Consider the following 12,273-nt stretch of genomic DNA (forward strand, 5'->3'; position numbering starts at 1 on the left):
TCAGCAGCTCCTCCAAGTTCAGTGTCAGCCACAAACTCACTCAGGTTTCCTTCCTGTCCCACATCCAGGTCATTTATGTGACCACTGAAGAGACCTGACCCCAAAATGGAGCCCTGCAGAGCCCCACTCATGACTGGCTGCCAGCCTGATATTGCCCCGTTTACCAGGACCCTCGGAGCCTGACTCATCAGCCAATTGTTCACCCATCGTATTGTGCATTTGTCTGGGTCTGTGCTGGACATTTGATCCAGATGGATATGGTCAGAAACCACGCTGAAATCTTTAGTGAAATCCAAAAAGATCACCTCATCTGGCTCCCCTTGGTCAACTAGGTGGGTGACCTTGTCATAAAAAGGAAATTAAGTTTGTTGAACAGGACTTTCCCCTCGTGAATCCATGTGTGCTGTGACCAGTGACCTCACTGTTCCTCAGCTATTTTTCACTCACTTCCAGAGCAATCTCTGTAACTTTACCAGGCATTGCCATGAGACTGGCAGGCCTATAATTCCCAGGGTCTTCTTTGCTGCCCTTCTTGGAAACTGGGGCAACGTCTGACACCTTAAATTCCAAGACCAAAGACCCTTAGGATAGAATTTGGAGAGTTCTCAAGGTGACATTATGCACCTCTGCATTGTCCAAGTCCTCAGTGTTTGAGTCTGTCTTGGATGGGTGGAGATGAACAAGCTCAGACACTGACTTTCCCTGGTGGTCTGGAGATGCCCCTGATGGGGACAAGCCCCTTGTGCCCACTGAAGGCCCTGGGCTGGGCACCCAGCTGCGATGGGATGGTGGTGCCAGCCCTGCAGAGCTCAACAGGCACCTGTCCCCTACCTGTCCCCTACTACCCCAGGGCAGAGCTCTAACAAGAGGGTTATTGCAGCAAGGAAATGGGCAAAGGCTGGGGAAGCTGGGCGTAGTATTCTACGTTCTGCAGCTCTGCTGGGTGCGGTGAGAGACGTCTATCTTGGTGGGGCTCCCTTGCAGAAGAACCCCTGGGGACCGCCTGCTGTGTCCCCCAGCCCGTGATAAGCACAGGCTCTGCGCCCTGCCCAAGGTGCTGCTGGCTGTGGCTCCTTGTGCGCTGGCCCAAGGGGACTCCTTCCCCATCCGCCTGCGGTGCCTGCAGCCCCTCGATCCCCTCTGTCTTCTGTTCCAGGTCCGGACCCCAGCTCCTGCTCCTGCTGCAGCACAGATGGGGCTCCCCTGGGGCTGTGGCCGCCCCAGCCTCACCGGCCATGCCTGGGGCCTCCTGACTTCCCTCGTCACTCTGCTCCTCCTCCGGCTGGGTTCAGGTAGGATCCTATGGGGCTGCTGGGGGATCTCCCCCCTGGGCCTGGCAGATGTGCTGCCATAGGGCAGGGGAGACGCTGTGGAAAAGGGGAGACCCAAGCCCACAGCTCGGCCCAGCTGGGTTTCACTTTCCCTTTGGTTCTTTCATGCAATACGCGCGCTGCCTCGGCTGCCCTTCCTGGCTCTTCTTCACCTGCCCGAATGCTGCAGAGAGGGCTCCCACTCCCAGCACACCTCCTTCTCCTGCACGTCCTCCCTCTCCCTCTCCCATTTCCCCGGTGGTTTCCCATGGGACACAGGGGATGCAGCATGCACCAACTCACGCACAGCTCACCCTTTGTCACTCACTGCCCCTAAATTTACAATGACAAAATCTCACCACCTCTCTGTGCCCTTCTCCATTGCCCAGCCCAGCTCAGAGTGATGGCACCAGGCCAACCTGTCACTGCCACCGTGGGGCAGGATGTCGTGCTGCCCTGCCACTTGTCCCCTCAACGGGATGCTCGCACCTTGGATGTTAGGTGGATCCGGGACCAGTTCTCTGAGACGGTGCACCACTACCACAAAGGGGAGGACCTGTACGGGGAGCAGATGGGGGCATATGTCGGGAGGACAGAGTTGGCCAGAGATGGTCTCTCTGCTGGAAGCCTGGACTTGCGAATCACCAGGGTGAGATCCTCTGATGATGGCCAGTACGTCTGCACTGTGAGAAATGCTGATGCTTATGACGAAACAATGGTGGAGCTGGAGGTGTCAGGTTAGTGGCTGAGGTAATACACCAGGAATTCCAAGGGAGAATTTATGTGTCTTTCTCTTGTCTCAGCTATCGAACACCATGGAACACGGACATGGAACTGGAAGTAGTATTTGGGAAGAGAGATCTATAGATAGGATATAGTTGTGAGCGTTCACTGGTATCTGTGCAGACCAGCGCTATGATGCTTTAAGGGCAGTGGGTACAGGCTGCTGAGCAGTTCCTTCAGCTGTGCCTATGATGGCACCAAACACAGCGCCTGGAGGAGAGGAGAGACCTCTGAGCAGATGGACCTCTCCTTGGTTTTGCTTTTTGTCCTGGGGGAGACCTGAGACATTGTCTGGAAGTCTTGGGGCTTCTTGAAACAGCAGGGCTTGGTGCAGAGATGCTGCCTGGAGGTGCTGAAGCTCGGCACCTGGGATTTTTGGGTGATTTGGGGTCACTGGCATTGTGCAGCCCTGCTCTCTGGGTCCAGCACCAGCTGGGATCTTTTGGGGTGAGGGTGGGTGTGTGGATCACCCAGTCTGAGAGCCCTGAGGCCATGGCAGGATTGGGCTTTGTCTGGCATGGGAGCAGATGGGGTCTTTGCCCTGGAACTGAATCCCTCCCCAAGTCAAGACCCAGCCACGGGCTCTTCCCCCAGCCACAGGCGCTGACCCCCACCTCTCCCTGGGGGGCTACGAGGCCGGAGGCGTCCGCGTGCTGTGTCGATCGGCCGGCTGGTACCCGCTGCCGCAGCTGCTGTGGAGGGATGCTCGCGGACAGCACCTGCCCTCGGTCTCCCAGACACATTCCCAGGACCAGGAGGGGCTCTTAGAAATCAAAGGTGCTGTCATTGTGACTGGGAGAGTGGAGGGGCCCTTGTCCTGCGTGGTCAGGAGCAGCTGCATCCAGCAGGAGTGGAAATTTTCCCTACACATCGCAGCTACAAATAGCTCAGCCAGGGTGAGGTGTTCCTGGCCCCTGCGCTTGTCCTGAGCCTGGAGAAGTCTGGGTCTTGCTTTTCCACATATGGGCATGGAAACGCAGCCCTTTTCCTTGTGCCTTTTCTCAGCTCCCTTCTTCCACAATGCCCAGCCCTGGACGGTGGCTCTGGCTCTGGTCCTCGTGCTTTTGGCTGTGTCCATTGGCCTCGGTGTTTATCTCTTTCGAAAGAAAGGTAAGCTGGCAGCGCAGGGATGGAGCGGAGGGAGGTGTTGTGCAGGGACCCGCGTGGGTCTGGAGTGGGGCTGAGCCCTGGCCCAGGGAGGTGCGTAGGAGGAGGAAGGGAATGTTCTCCTGGGGATCCCAAAGGCCTTAGGATCGTCTTGGGCCTCTGCCTTGGGCAACGAAGGCAGGGGAGAAGGCAAGGGGCCTTGGGTGGGAGGCCAGGGAGCATGGCTGCAGCGTGGGGCTGGTGGGAAGGCCCAGACCCCCTGCAGATGTTCCCACCGAGCAACCAAGCTGCTCTGCTGACCTCCTGTTCCTCCGCCTTTGCTTTTCAGTGGCACAGAGCCGAGAGCTGGGTGAGTCCTTGCAGTCCCTGCCCCCAGCCCCTGGGGAAGTGGTGTCCCTGCGGGAGGGACTGGGCTGGGTGGGCTGTGGGGGCTTGTGTGCTGGTGGCTCGGGGGTGCTGGAGGAGCAGCTGGAGCCTGACGGGGGAGTGGGGAGTGCTGGGGCTGGGGCTGCCCTGGGCACGAGACACGGCCGGGATGGCTGAAAGGAACGGGGATCAAGGTGGGGACAGGGAGCGAGCTGCGGGGCTGCCCCACTCTGCACTGATGCTTCTGGGACAGGGACATCCTCCACCCATCTCCATTCACTTCCACTTTGTTTTGGTGACACAGTGCAGAGAGCTGCACAAGTGTCTGTCCTTACTGCGCCACGTGCATGAGCCTTGCACAAAGCTCGTTTTTGTTCCATGTTAGTCCAGTCCCTCCCAAACTTGGAGGAAGGTGCTCTGTTTCCACTCACTTCAGAAAAATAATTGAGGGTCTAGCTATGGGAGTAGCCATGGAATGAGAAGCACTGCCTTCTGATCACGCATTGACTTTTTTTTTTCTTTTCCATTGAATAAAGGTGCAAAGCTAGGTAAGTCTGCATTCATAAATCCAAAGTCTTCCCATAAGCAGCAATCAGATGAGAAGTTCTCCCTTCTTATCCTGCTTTGCTTTTGCTTTCCTTTTCCAGCGGAACAAGCTGCAGAGCAGGGTGAGTGTCCATGTGCTTGGGCCTCAGGGCAAGGCTAAGGAGATGTTTAGGGGAGGGTGGGCAGCTGGGACAGAGCACTTCAGGGATTTTCTCTTTCTTTTCCAGATGAGTACTCTGGAAATGCTGGTAAGTTTCCATCAAAATCTGAAGGGATTTGGGGTGTCGCAATGGGATGAGAAGCTGTTCCATCTCATCATGCCATTTTTCCTCTCATTTGCAGCACAGCAATCTACAAGACTGAGTGAGTCTCTTTCCCCAAACCCAAAGAAAATGGGTTCTCATCATGTAATGAGAATCTGTACTCTCTCACCAAGTATTTTTGATTTCTTTTGCAGAGGACCTAGCTGCAGAGTTGGGTGAGTGACCCTTACAAAATGAAGGAATTTGGCTTTTATCAGTGAGAATTATGGGATGGCAAGATGTCCCTTTCTATCATGCATTTTGTTTGCTTTTTTTTTTTTCAGTGAGAAGAGATAGAGAACTCGGTGAGTATCCTGCACCACAGCAAAGCAGTTTAGGGTCCAGCGATGGAATGAGAAGCTCTCTCCTCTCACCAGGCATTGCTTTTCTCTCCCCCTCTTTTTTTTTTTTTTTTTCTCTTCAGAGGAACAAGCAGCAGAGCTGGGTGAGTGTCCCCACACTTGGACCCCAGGGCAACACCAAGGCAATGTGCAGGGGAGGGTGGGCAGCTGGGACAGAGCAGCCCAGGGCTGGCCCCTCACCCTGTTGGGGGAGTGGGGAGTGCTGGGGCTGGGGCTGCTCTGGGCACGAGACACAGATGGGATGGCTGAAAGGAACAGGGATCAAGGTGGGGACAGGGAGCGAGCTTTGGGTCTGCCCCATTCTGCACTGACGCTTCCAGGACAGGGACATCCTCCACCCATGCCCTCTTCACTCCCGTTTGCTCTTTGGTGGCATAGTACTAAAACCTTCACCTGTTTCTATCCTGATTGTTCTCCTTGCACAAGCCTTTCTCACAGCTGAACTTCACTCACTATTAGTCTGGTCCCTCCCTTTGGGAGCACTTCCTAGAACAAAAACTTTGGTGGCATAGCCATGGGAGCAGGCTTGTGATGAGAAGCTGTCCCCTCTGATCATGCATTTTTTTTGCCTTTCTTTTCCAGCACAAAAAGATACAAGACTGGGTGAGTGTCCCTCCCCAAACTGAAGGAACTTGGGGTGTTCCCATGGGAGCAGTCATGGGATGAGAAGCTGTCCCCCCTCATCATGCATTGCTTTTGCTTTCCTTTTCCAGCGGAACTGTCTGCAGAGCTGGGTGAGTGTCCATCTCCAGACTGAACTAATTTCCTGTCTGCCAGTGGGAGCTATGGGATGAGACGTGCAGGGGAGGGTGGGCAGCTGGGACAGAGCAGCCCAGGGCTGGACCCTCACCCTGCCCACACCCACTGGGCACTGGCCGTGGGCTGTGACCAGCTCTCCCCTCTCATTCCAGCATGGAGAAAGTTTCTAATACCTCAAAATAGAGGTAGGTGTGCACTGGGTTGCCCTCTGCGGTGCTTCTCCTGCCCTTGCTGGGGCATGTTCAGGAGCCAAGAGGTGCCCCATCTCCTGCCCCGTGGGGCAGCTCCTGGCCCCGAGCTGGGGAAAGCCTGCCCAGGGCTGAGCTCTGCCCCTGATGGCCTGGCTCCTTCTGTCCCTGCAGTGAAGGTGACCCTGGATCCGCGCACGGCTCATCCCCTGCTTGTCCTGTCTCAGGACTACAGGAGCGTGAGATGGGAAAGTGAATGGCAGAAGGTGCACAACACCCCAGAGAGATTTGACTGTTGGTGCTGCGTGCTGGGCCGTGAGGAGTTCAGAGAGGGGAAGCACTGCTGGTTGGTGGAGGTGGTGGGGGAGAGGGGAAAGCATCATTCATGGGCTGTGGGGGTGGCCAGGGCATCGGTGAAGAGGAAGGGGGAGATCAACATGAGCCCTGAAGAAGGGATCTGGGCTGTGCAGTACAATGAGGGGCAGTTCATGTCTCTCACATCTCCTCCCACCCCCTTGTCCGTGTCCCCTGTCCCCACGTGGATCTGGGTCTGTCTGGCCTGTACTCAGGGGCAGGTGTCTTTTATCAACCCTGACAATTGGGTCAAGATCTTCACTTTCACAGCAGCCTCCTTGAAAGGGGAGAACATCCGCCCCTGGTTGTGGCTGGGGACAAATTTCCAGCTATGTCTGAGGAACAGCACCCTGTAGACCCTGTCCCCAGGCCTGGGGGACTCCTGTCCTTCTCCAGCCACTCCTGGCTCACCTCTCCCTGGTCATGCAGGAGCAGCACAGGAATGACGGGCAGTGGGGCCAGGGACTGCCCCGTGTTCCTCCCTGCATGCTGAAACCTGCAGCAGCCAGTGGGGGGGCACTCAGACTTCAGGCATGCCTTTGCTTCATGTTCGGGAACCCCATTTGTGGGCTCCAGTTTTCCACTCCTAACTCCGTTGACGAATTTCGCTTTGTGCATGAAAACATGAATTATTTAGCACAGGTTTGGATGTAAAAGAATTAGTAATACTCCTTGTAAATAAATAAATCAACTTCTGAACATTGAAATTCCAAGCGTGAGAACATTTTAAATCACTATGAAGGAAGCTGCTTCCTCCAAAAAGAATGGGCATCTTCACCTGGCATGGCAAAACAGTCCAGTGTGAGCTGGATTTGAGCTGGAGCATGGCTACTGTGGGGGGGCAGCAAGGATGCTCTAGTGGTTGGATGCTCCAGGACCAGGATGCTCCAGGGTTGGTACGCTCTGGGACTGGGATGCTCTAGAACTGGGATGCTTTCTGAGTTGGATGCTCTGAGAGGGCTTGGGGGAGGCAGGATGCTGTGGAATCCATCCCATGAAGCAGAGGGAAAAGCAGAGGAAAGGACTGGGTCTGTGGGAACCTCAAACAAAACGGAGCTCGGGGAGTTCTGGTGCTTTAGGATTTGCCCTGCACAGGGCTCTTGTACTGGGGCACAAGCCCTGCTGGCACCCATGGGTCTCGACCTGCCTCTGAGCCCCAGTGGGCAGCACAGGGGCTGCAGCAGCTCTCCACGCTCCTCTCCCCTCTACTTGCACTGCTTGCAGACCCCAGTGCAAGGGATGTGGTCACCGTGTGCTGCAGGTACAAATAGTGTAGCCAGGGTGAGGTGTTCCTGGCCCCTGCGCTTGTCCTGAGCCTGGAGAAGTCTGGGTCTTTCCTACTCCCATTCATGTAAACACAGCCTTTTTTCTGATGCCTTTTCTCAGCTCCCTTTTTCCTCAATGCCCAGCCCTTGATAGTGGTTCTGGCTCTGGTCCTCGTGCTTTTGGCTGTGTCCATTGGCCTCAGTGTTTATCTCTTTCGAAAGAAAGGTAAGCTGGCAGCGCAGGGATGGAGCAGAGGGAGGTGTTCTGCAGGGACCCGCGTGGGTCTGGAGCGGGGCTGAACCCTGGCCCAGGGAGGTGCATAGGAGGAGGAAGGGAATGTTCTCCTGGGGATCCCAAAGGCCTTAGGATCCTCTTGGGCCTCTGCCTTGGGCAACGAAGGCAGGGGAGAAGGCAAGGGGCCTTGGGTGGGAGGCCAGGGAGCATGGCTGCAGCGTGGGGCTGGTGGGAAGGCCCAGACCCCCTGCAGATGTTCCCACCGAGCAACCAAGCTGCTCTGCTGACCTCCTGTTCCTCCGCCTTTGCTTTTCAGCGGCACAGAGACGAAAGCTGGGTGAGTCCTTGCAGTCCCTGCCCCCAGCCCCTGGGGAAGTCGTGTCCCTGTGGGAGGGACTGGTCTGGGTGGGCTGTGGGGGCTTGTGTGCTGGTGGCTCGGGGGTGCTGGAGGAGCAGCTGGAGCCTGACGGGGGAGTGGGGAGTGCTGGGGCTGGGGCTGCCCTGGGCACGGGACACGGCCGGGATGGCTGAAAGGAACGGGGATCAAGGTGGGGACGGAGAGCGAGCTGTGGGGCTGCCCTGCTCTGCACTGATGCTTCTGGAACAGGGACGTCCTCCACCCGTCCCCATTCACTTCCACCTGTGTTTTGGTGGCACGGTGCAGAGAGCTGCACAAGTGTCTGTCCTTACTGCGCCATGTGCACGAGACTTGCTCAAACATGGTTCTTGCTCCCTGTTAGTCTGGTCCTTCTGAATCCCTGAGCAAGGTGCTCAGTTCCCATTCTACCCATCCCCATTCACTTCCATTAGTATTGTGTTGCACAGTGTTGAAAGGTGCAAAGTTGTCACTAACACGCTTTTTCCACAAAATTGTGCTTTGCTGACTATTATTCTTTTCTCTGTTTGAGAGGAAGGCAGTGTTTTCTCACTCCAGAGAGAACAGGAATTTGGGTTTTTGCAAGGGATGACAAGTTGCTCCCTCTGACCATTAATTCCTTTTCCTTTTGTTTTCCAGAGAAACAAGCTGTAGACCTGGTTATGTCTCACTCTCAAAACAGAAAAAAAATATAAAAAATGTCATAGTGAGAGCTATGGGATCAGAAACTATGCCCTCTGATCATGTTTTCCTTTTCTCTTTCTTTTCCAGCGAATGAATGTGCAATGCTTGGTGAGTCTCCCTCCCTAACTAAGGGAAAGTGGTGTCTTCCACCTGCCCAGCTGAAAGCAGCCATGGGCTGAGCAGCTCTTCCCTCTGATCAGGCATTTATTTTGCTTTCATTTTCAGAGAAACACTCTGCAGAGCTGGGTGAGTGTACCTGTGCTTGGGCCCCAGGGAACGCCAAGGCGATGTGCAGAGGAGTGTGGGCAGCTGGGCCCCTCACCTTGCCCACATCCACTGGGCACTGGCCGTGGGCTGTGACCAGCTCTCCCCTCTCCTTCCAGCATGGAGAAGGTTTCTGCTGCCTCAAAATACAGGTAGGTGTGCTTTGGGTTGCCCTCTGCAGTGCTTCTCCTGCCCTTGCTGGGGCATGCTGAGGAGCCAAGAGGTGCCCCATCTCCTGCCCCGTGGGGCAGCTCCTGGCCCCGAGCTGGGGAAAGTCTACCCAGGGCTGAGCTCTGCCCCTGATGGCCTGGCTCCTTCTGTCCCTGCAGTGAAGGTGACCCTGGATCCGCACACGGCTCATCCTGACCTCATCCTGTCGTAGGACAACAGGAGAGTAAGATTTCAAAGTGAACAGCAGCAGCCTGGCAACAGCAACAGCAGCAGGGCAACTTACAGCCTAGACAGATTTGACAGTTGGTGCTGCGTGCTGGGCCATGAGGAGTTCGAAGAGGGGAGGCACTGCTGGGTGGTGGAGGTGGAGGGCAAGCTGGAAAAGTATTTTTGGTGGGGTGTGGGGGTGGCCTGGGCTTCTGTGACCAAGAATGGGTTTTACAAAATGACTCCTGAAGAAGGGATCTGGGCTGTGCGGTACCAACAAGGGCAACTGAAATCTCTGACATTACCTCGCACCCCCTTGTCCCTGTCCCCTGTCCCCACGAGGATCTGGGTCTGTCTGGACTGTACCCAGCAGCAGGTGTCTTTTATCAACGCTGACAACGGGGTCGAGATCTTTAAGTTCACGGCAGCCAACTTCAATAAAAAGCCCATCCGCCCCTGGTTTCTGTTGTGGACACAGGGAATTCAGCTGTGCCTGAGGGACAGCATGCCCCAGACCCTGTCCCCAGCCCTGGGGGACTCCTGTCCTTCTCCAGCCACTCCTGCATCACCTCTCCTTGGTCCTGCAAGAGCAGCACAGGAATGAGGGGCAGTGGGGCCAGGGGCTGCCCCGTGCTCCTTCCCTGCTGCTGGAGGAGGGCTGGGATGCTGCAAGCAGGGGCCAGGCCCCTTGCAGACCCTGGGCTCTGCCCTGCACAGGGCTCCAGTGCTGGGGCACAAGCCCTGCTGGCACCCGCGGGTCTCACCCTGCCTCTGAGCCCCAGTGGGCAGCACAGAGGCTGCAGCAGCTCTCCACGCTCCTCTCCCCTCTGCTTGCACTGCTTGCAGACCCCAGTGCAAGGGATGTGGTCACCGTGTGCTGCCGGCCATTGCAGACCACCTTTGCCTCCTAGTTTGGGGTTGATCTTTGCTCTGTGCCTGGTGCTGAGCATGAGCAGGCTGTGGGGGCTCTTTGTTCCCTCCTCTGGAGGACACCAAGGCACAGCAGCAGCAGGACTGTGGCAAATAAAGTTTTGCACAGGAAGATGGAGTCTGGCAGTGGCATTTCCTGGGTGCTTTCTGTCCTGAGGCTTTGCTGCCTGGGAAGGCGTCTTGCAGCAGAGCATCTCCTCGGTGTTTGTCATGGGAGTCAGAGCCAGGAGGAACCTAAGCTCCAGCTGCCCCCGGTTCCCCAGCTGATGCCTGGGACCCACTTGTCCCACCTGGGTCATTGCCCTGTCCTGGGGGCACCCAAAGAGCTTCCAGCCTCCCATTACACAGGCTCTGCGGAGGCTGTGCTCACAGGGGGGCATCACCGGCTCTTGGAAGTTCTCCAAGCAGAGGCAGCAGGTGGTCTCAGCCTTCAGCCATGAATCACAGAATCATTCAAGCTGGAAAAAGCTCTAAGGTCATCACTGCTATGCTACTGTCGTGCCTGCAAAATCCCTTCCAAATATGCAAAGGATAGTATCACTTTCCACTGCAAAAACACCTTCTACTGCAAAAACACATCTTTGTTTCTCACATCTGGCCAACCACCTCTCTGCCACCAATATCACCCACTAAACCGTGTCCCTAAGCACCACGTCCAACCTTTCCTTAAACACCCCCAGGGACAGTGACTCCACCACCCCCCAGGACAACCTGTTCCAATGCCTAACCATTCTTTCTGAGAAGAAATTTCTCCACCCCTGGCTCACGTCTCCTTGGTCCTGCAGGAGCAGCGCAGGAATGACAGGCAGTGGGGCCAGAGGCTGCCCCGCACACCTCCCTGACCTGCGGCAGCTGGTGGGGGACACTCAGACTTCAGGCACGCCTTTGCTTCATGTTTGCAAACCCTATTTGTGGGTTCCAGTTTTCCATTCCTAACTCCATTTATGAATTTGGCTTTGTGCATGAAAGCATGAATTATTTAGCATGGATTTAGATGTAAAAGTATAATTAATACTCCTTGTAATTAAATAAATCAACTTCTGAACATGGAAATTCCAAGTGTGGGAATATTTTAAATCACTACAAAGGAAGCCGAGGCGATCACCTCCGGGGCAGATGCGTCCTGCAGCGGAGTGGGGGATTGAGACATGCAGGGGTTTTCCTTCATCGAGGCTATTCGAGGCAGCCAAGGGAGCCACTAGGACTCAGCAGCCCTCGTGAGGCCAGCTGATGAGGCATGGGCAGATCCAGAAGCCCCCTCTATGTCGTACAAAGGCAGCCCCTGGGGAGAGCGAGAGTCCAGGAGCGCGGTGATCGGAGCACGGTGCGTAGGTCAGGGCATGGCGTGGCAGTGCTTGCAGGCAGGGTGAGCGGGGAGGTCGAGCAGGGTCGGTCATATCTCTGTTCTGGGAAGGACCTTCTACTGAAGAAATGGTGTCCACTCGCCAAGTCTGCCGGTCTGCAGCTGAAACCCAAATGGGGGGGCTGCAACCTCCCTGGGTAGATGCCTCCCACAAACAGACCTCCTGAGGATGGGAAGAGCAGCCCAGACCCTCACTTCCAGGGAGCTCCAGTCTCTGGAGGTCTCCTTAGTGCCTGAAGGCAGAGGTGGATGTCATGGGTGCAAGTGTGCCCTCAGCTGGGTGAGCTCTTCAAACAGGTGGCTCAACTACGAGAGGAGCTCACCAGGCAGCATAGCATTTGGGAATCTGAGCAGGAGACTGATAAATGGTATTATGCGCTGACACGGGCCGAGCAACAGCCCTGCCTTAAGTCCAGGCAAGGGGTAGGGAGACAAGCGTGCAGCCCAAAACAAGCACATTTGAAGAATCGCAGGAAAAGGAGAGTGGACCCTCGTCTCTGATCGGAGCTGGAGGAGAGTCTCCCACCTGCCCCTGAAGTGCCGCTATGCAACAGACACAAGGTTCTAAGGCAGGAGAGAGGAGACTCCAGGAGAACTAGTGAAGACCTCAGAAAGATCAACCACAGGGAACTTGAAAAGGCCGACCACACAAAGTTGGCTCAGTCTCCCATCTGCATCAAAAGCAGTGCCACAAAGAAGGC

The 12,273-nt window shown here is 55.8% G+C and overlaps 2 protein-coding genes across 2 annotated transcripts; both read left to right on the forward strand.

The window, feature by feature from the left end:
* Positions 1–649: 649 nt before the first annotated feature.
* Positions 650–3,092, forward strand: LOC125181278 (butyrophilin subfamily 3 member A2-like). The gene is made up of 3 exons (XM_048055675.2): positions 650–1,292; positions 1,700–2,047; positions 2,688–3,092. The coding sequence occupies exons 1-3, from the start codon at positions 1,193–1,195 to the stop codon at positions 3,020–3,022; spliced, it is 783 nt and encodes a 260-aa protein (XP_047911632.1). The 5' UTR covers positions 650–1,192; the 3' UTR covers positions 3,023–3,092.
* Positions 3,093–3,735: 643 nt separating this feature from the next.
* Positions 3,736–6,631, forward strand: LOC136788318 (butyrophilin subfamily 1 member A1-like). Its single transcript, XM_066986603.1, has 11 exons — positions 3,736–3,760; positions 4,103–4,234; positions 4,340–4,360; positions 4,455–4,475; positions 4,570–4,590; positions 4,699–4,719; positions 4,839–4,859; positions 5,359–5,379; positions 5,490–5,510; positions 5,688–5,720; positions 5,898–6,631. Exons 1-11 carry the CDS (start codon positions 3,736–3,738, stop codon positions 6,431–6,433), a joined length of 873 nt encoding a protein of 290 aa, XP_066842704.1. The 3' UTR covers positions 6,434–6,631.
* The last annotated feature ends 5,642 nt before the right edge of the window (positions 6,632–12,273 follow it).

The sequence above is a fragment of the Anser cygnoides genome, chromosome 35 (genome assembly GCF_040182565.1).
Source record: "Anser cygnoides isolate HZ-2024a breed goose chromosome 35, Taihu_goose_T2T_genome, whole genome shotgun sequence".
Taxonomy (NCBI): domain Eukaryota; kingdom Metazoa; phylum Chordata; class Aves; order Anseriformes; family Anatidae; genus Anser; species Anser cygnoides.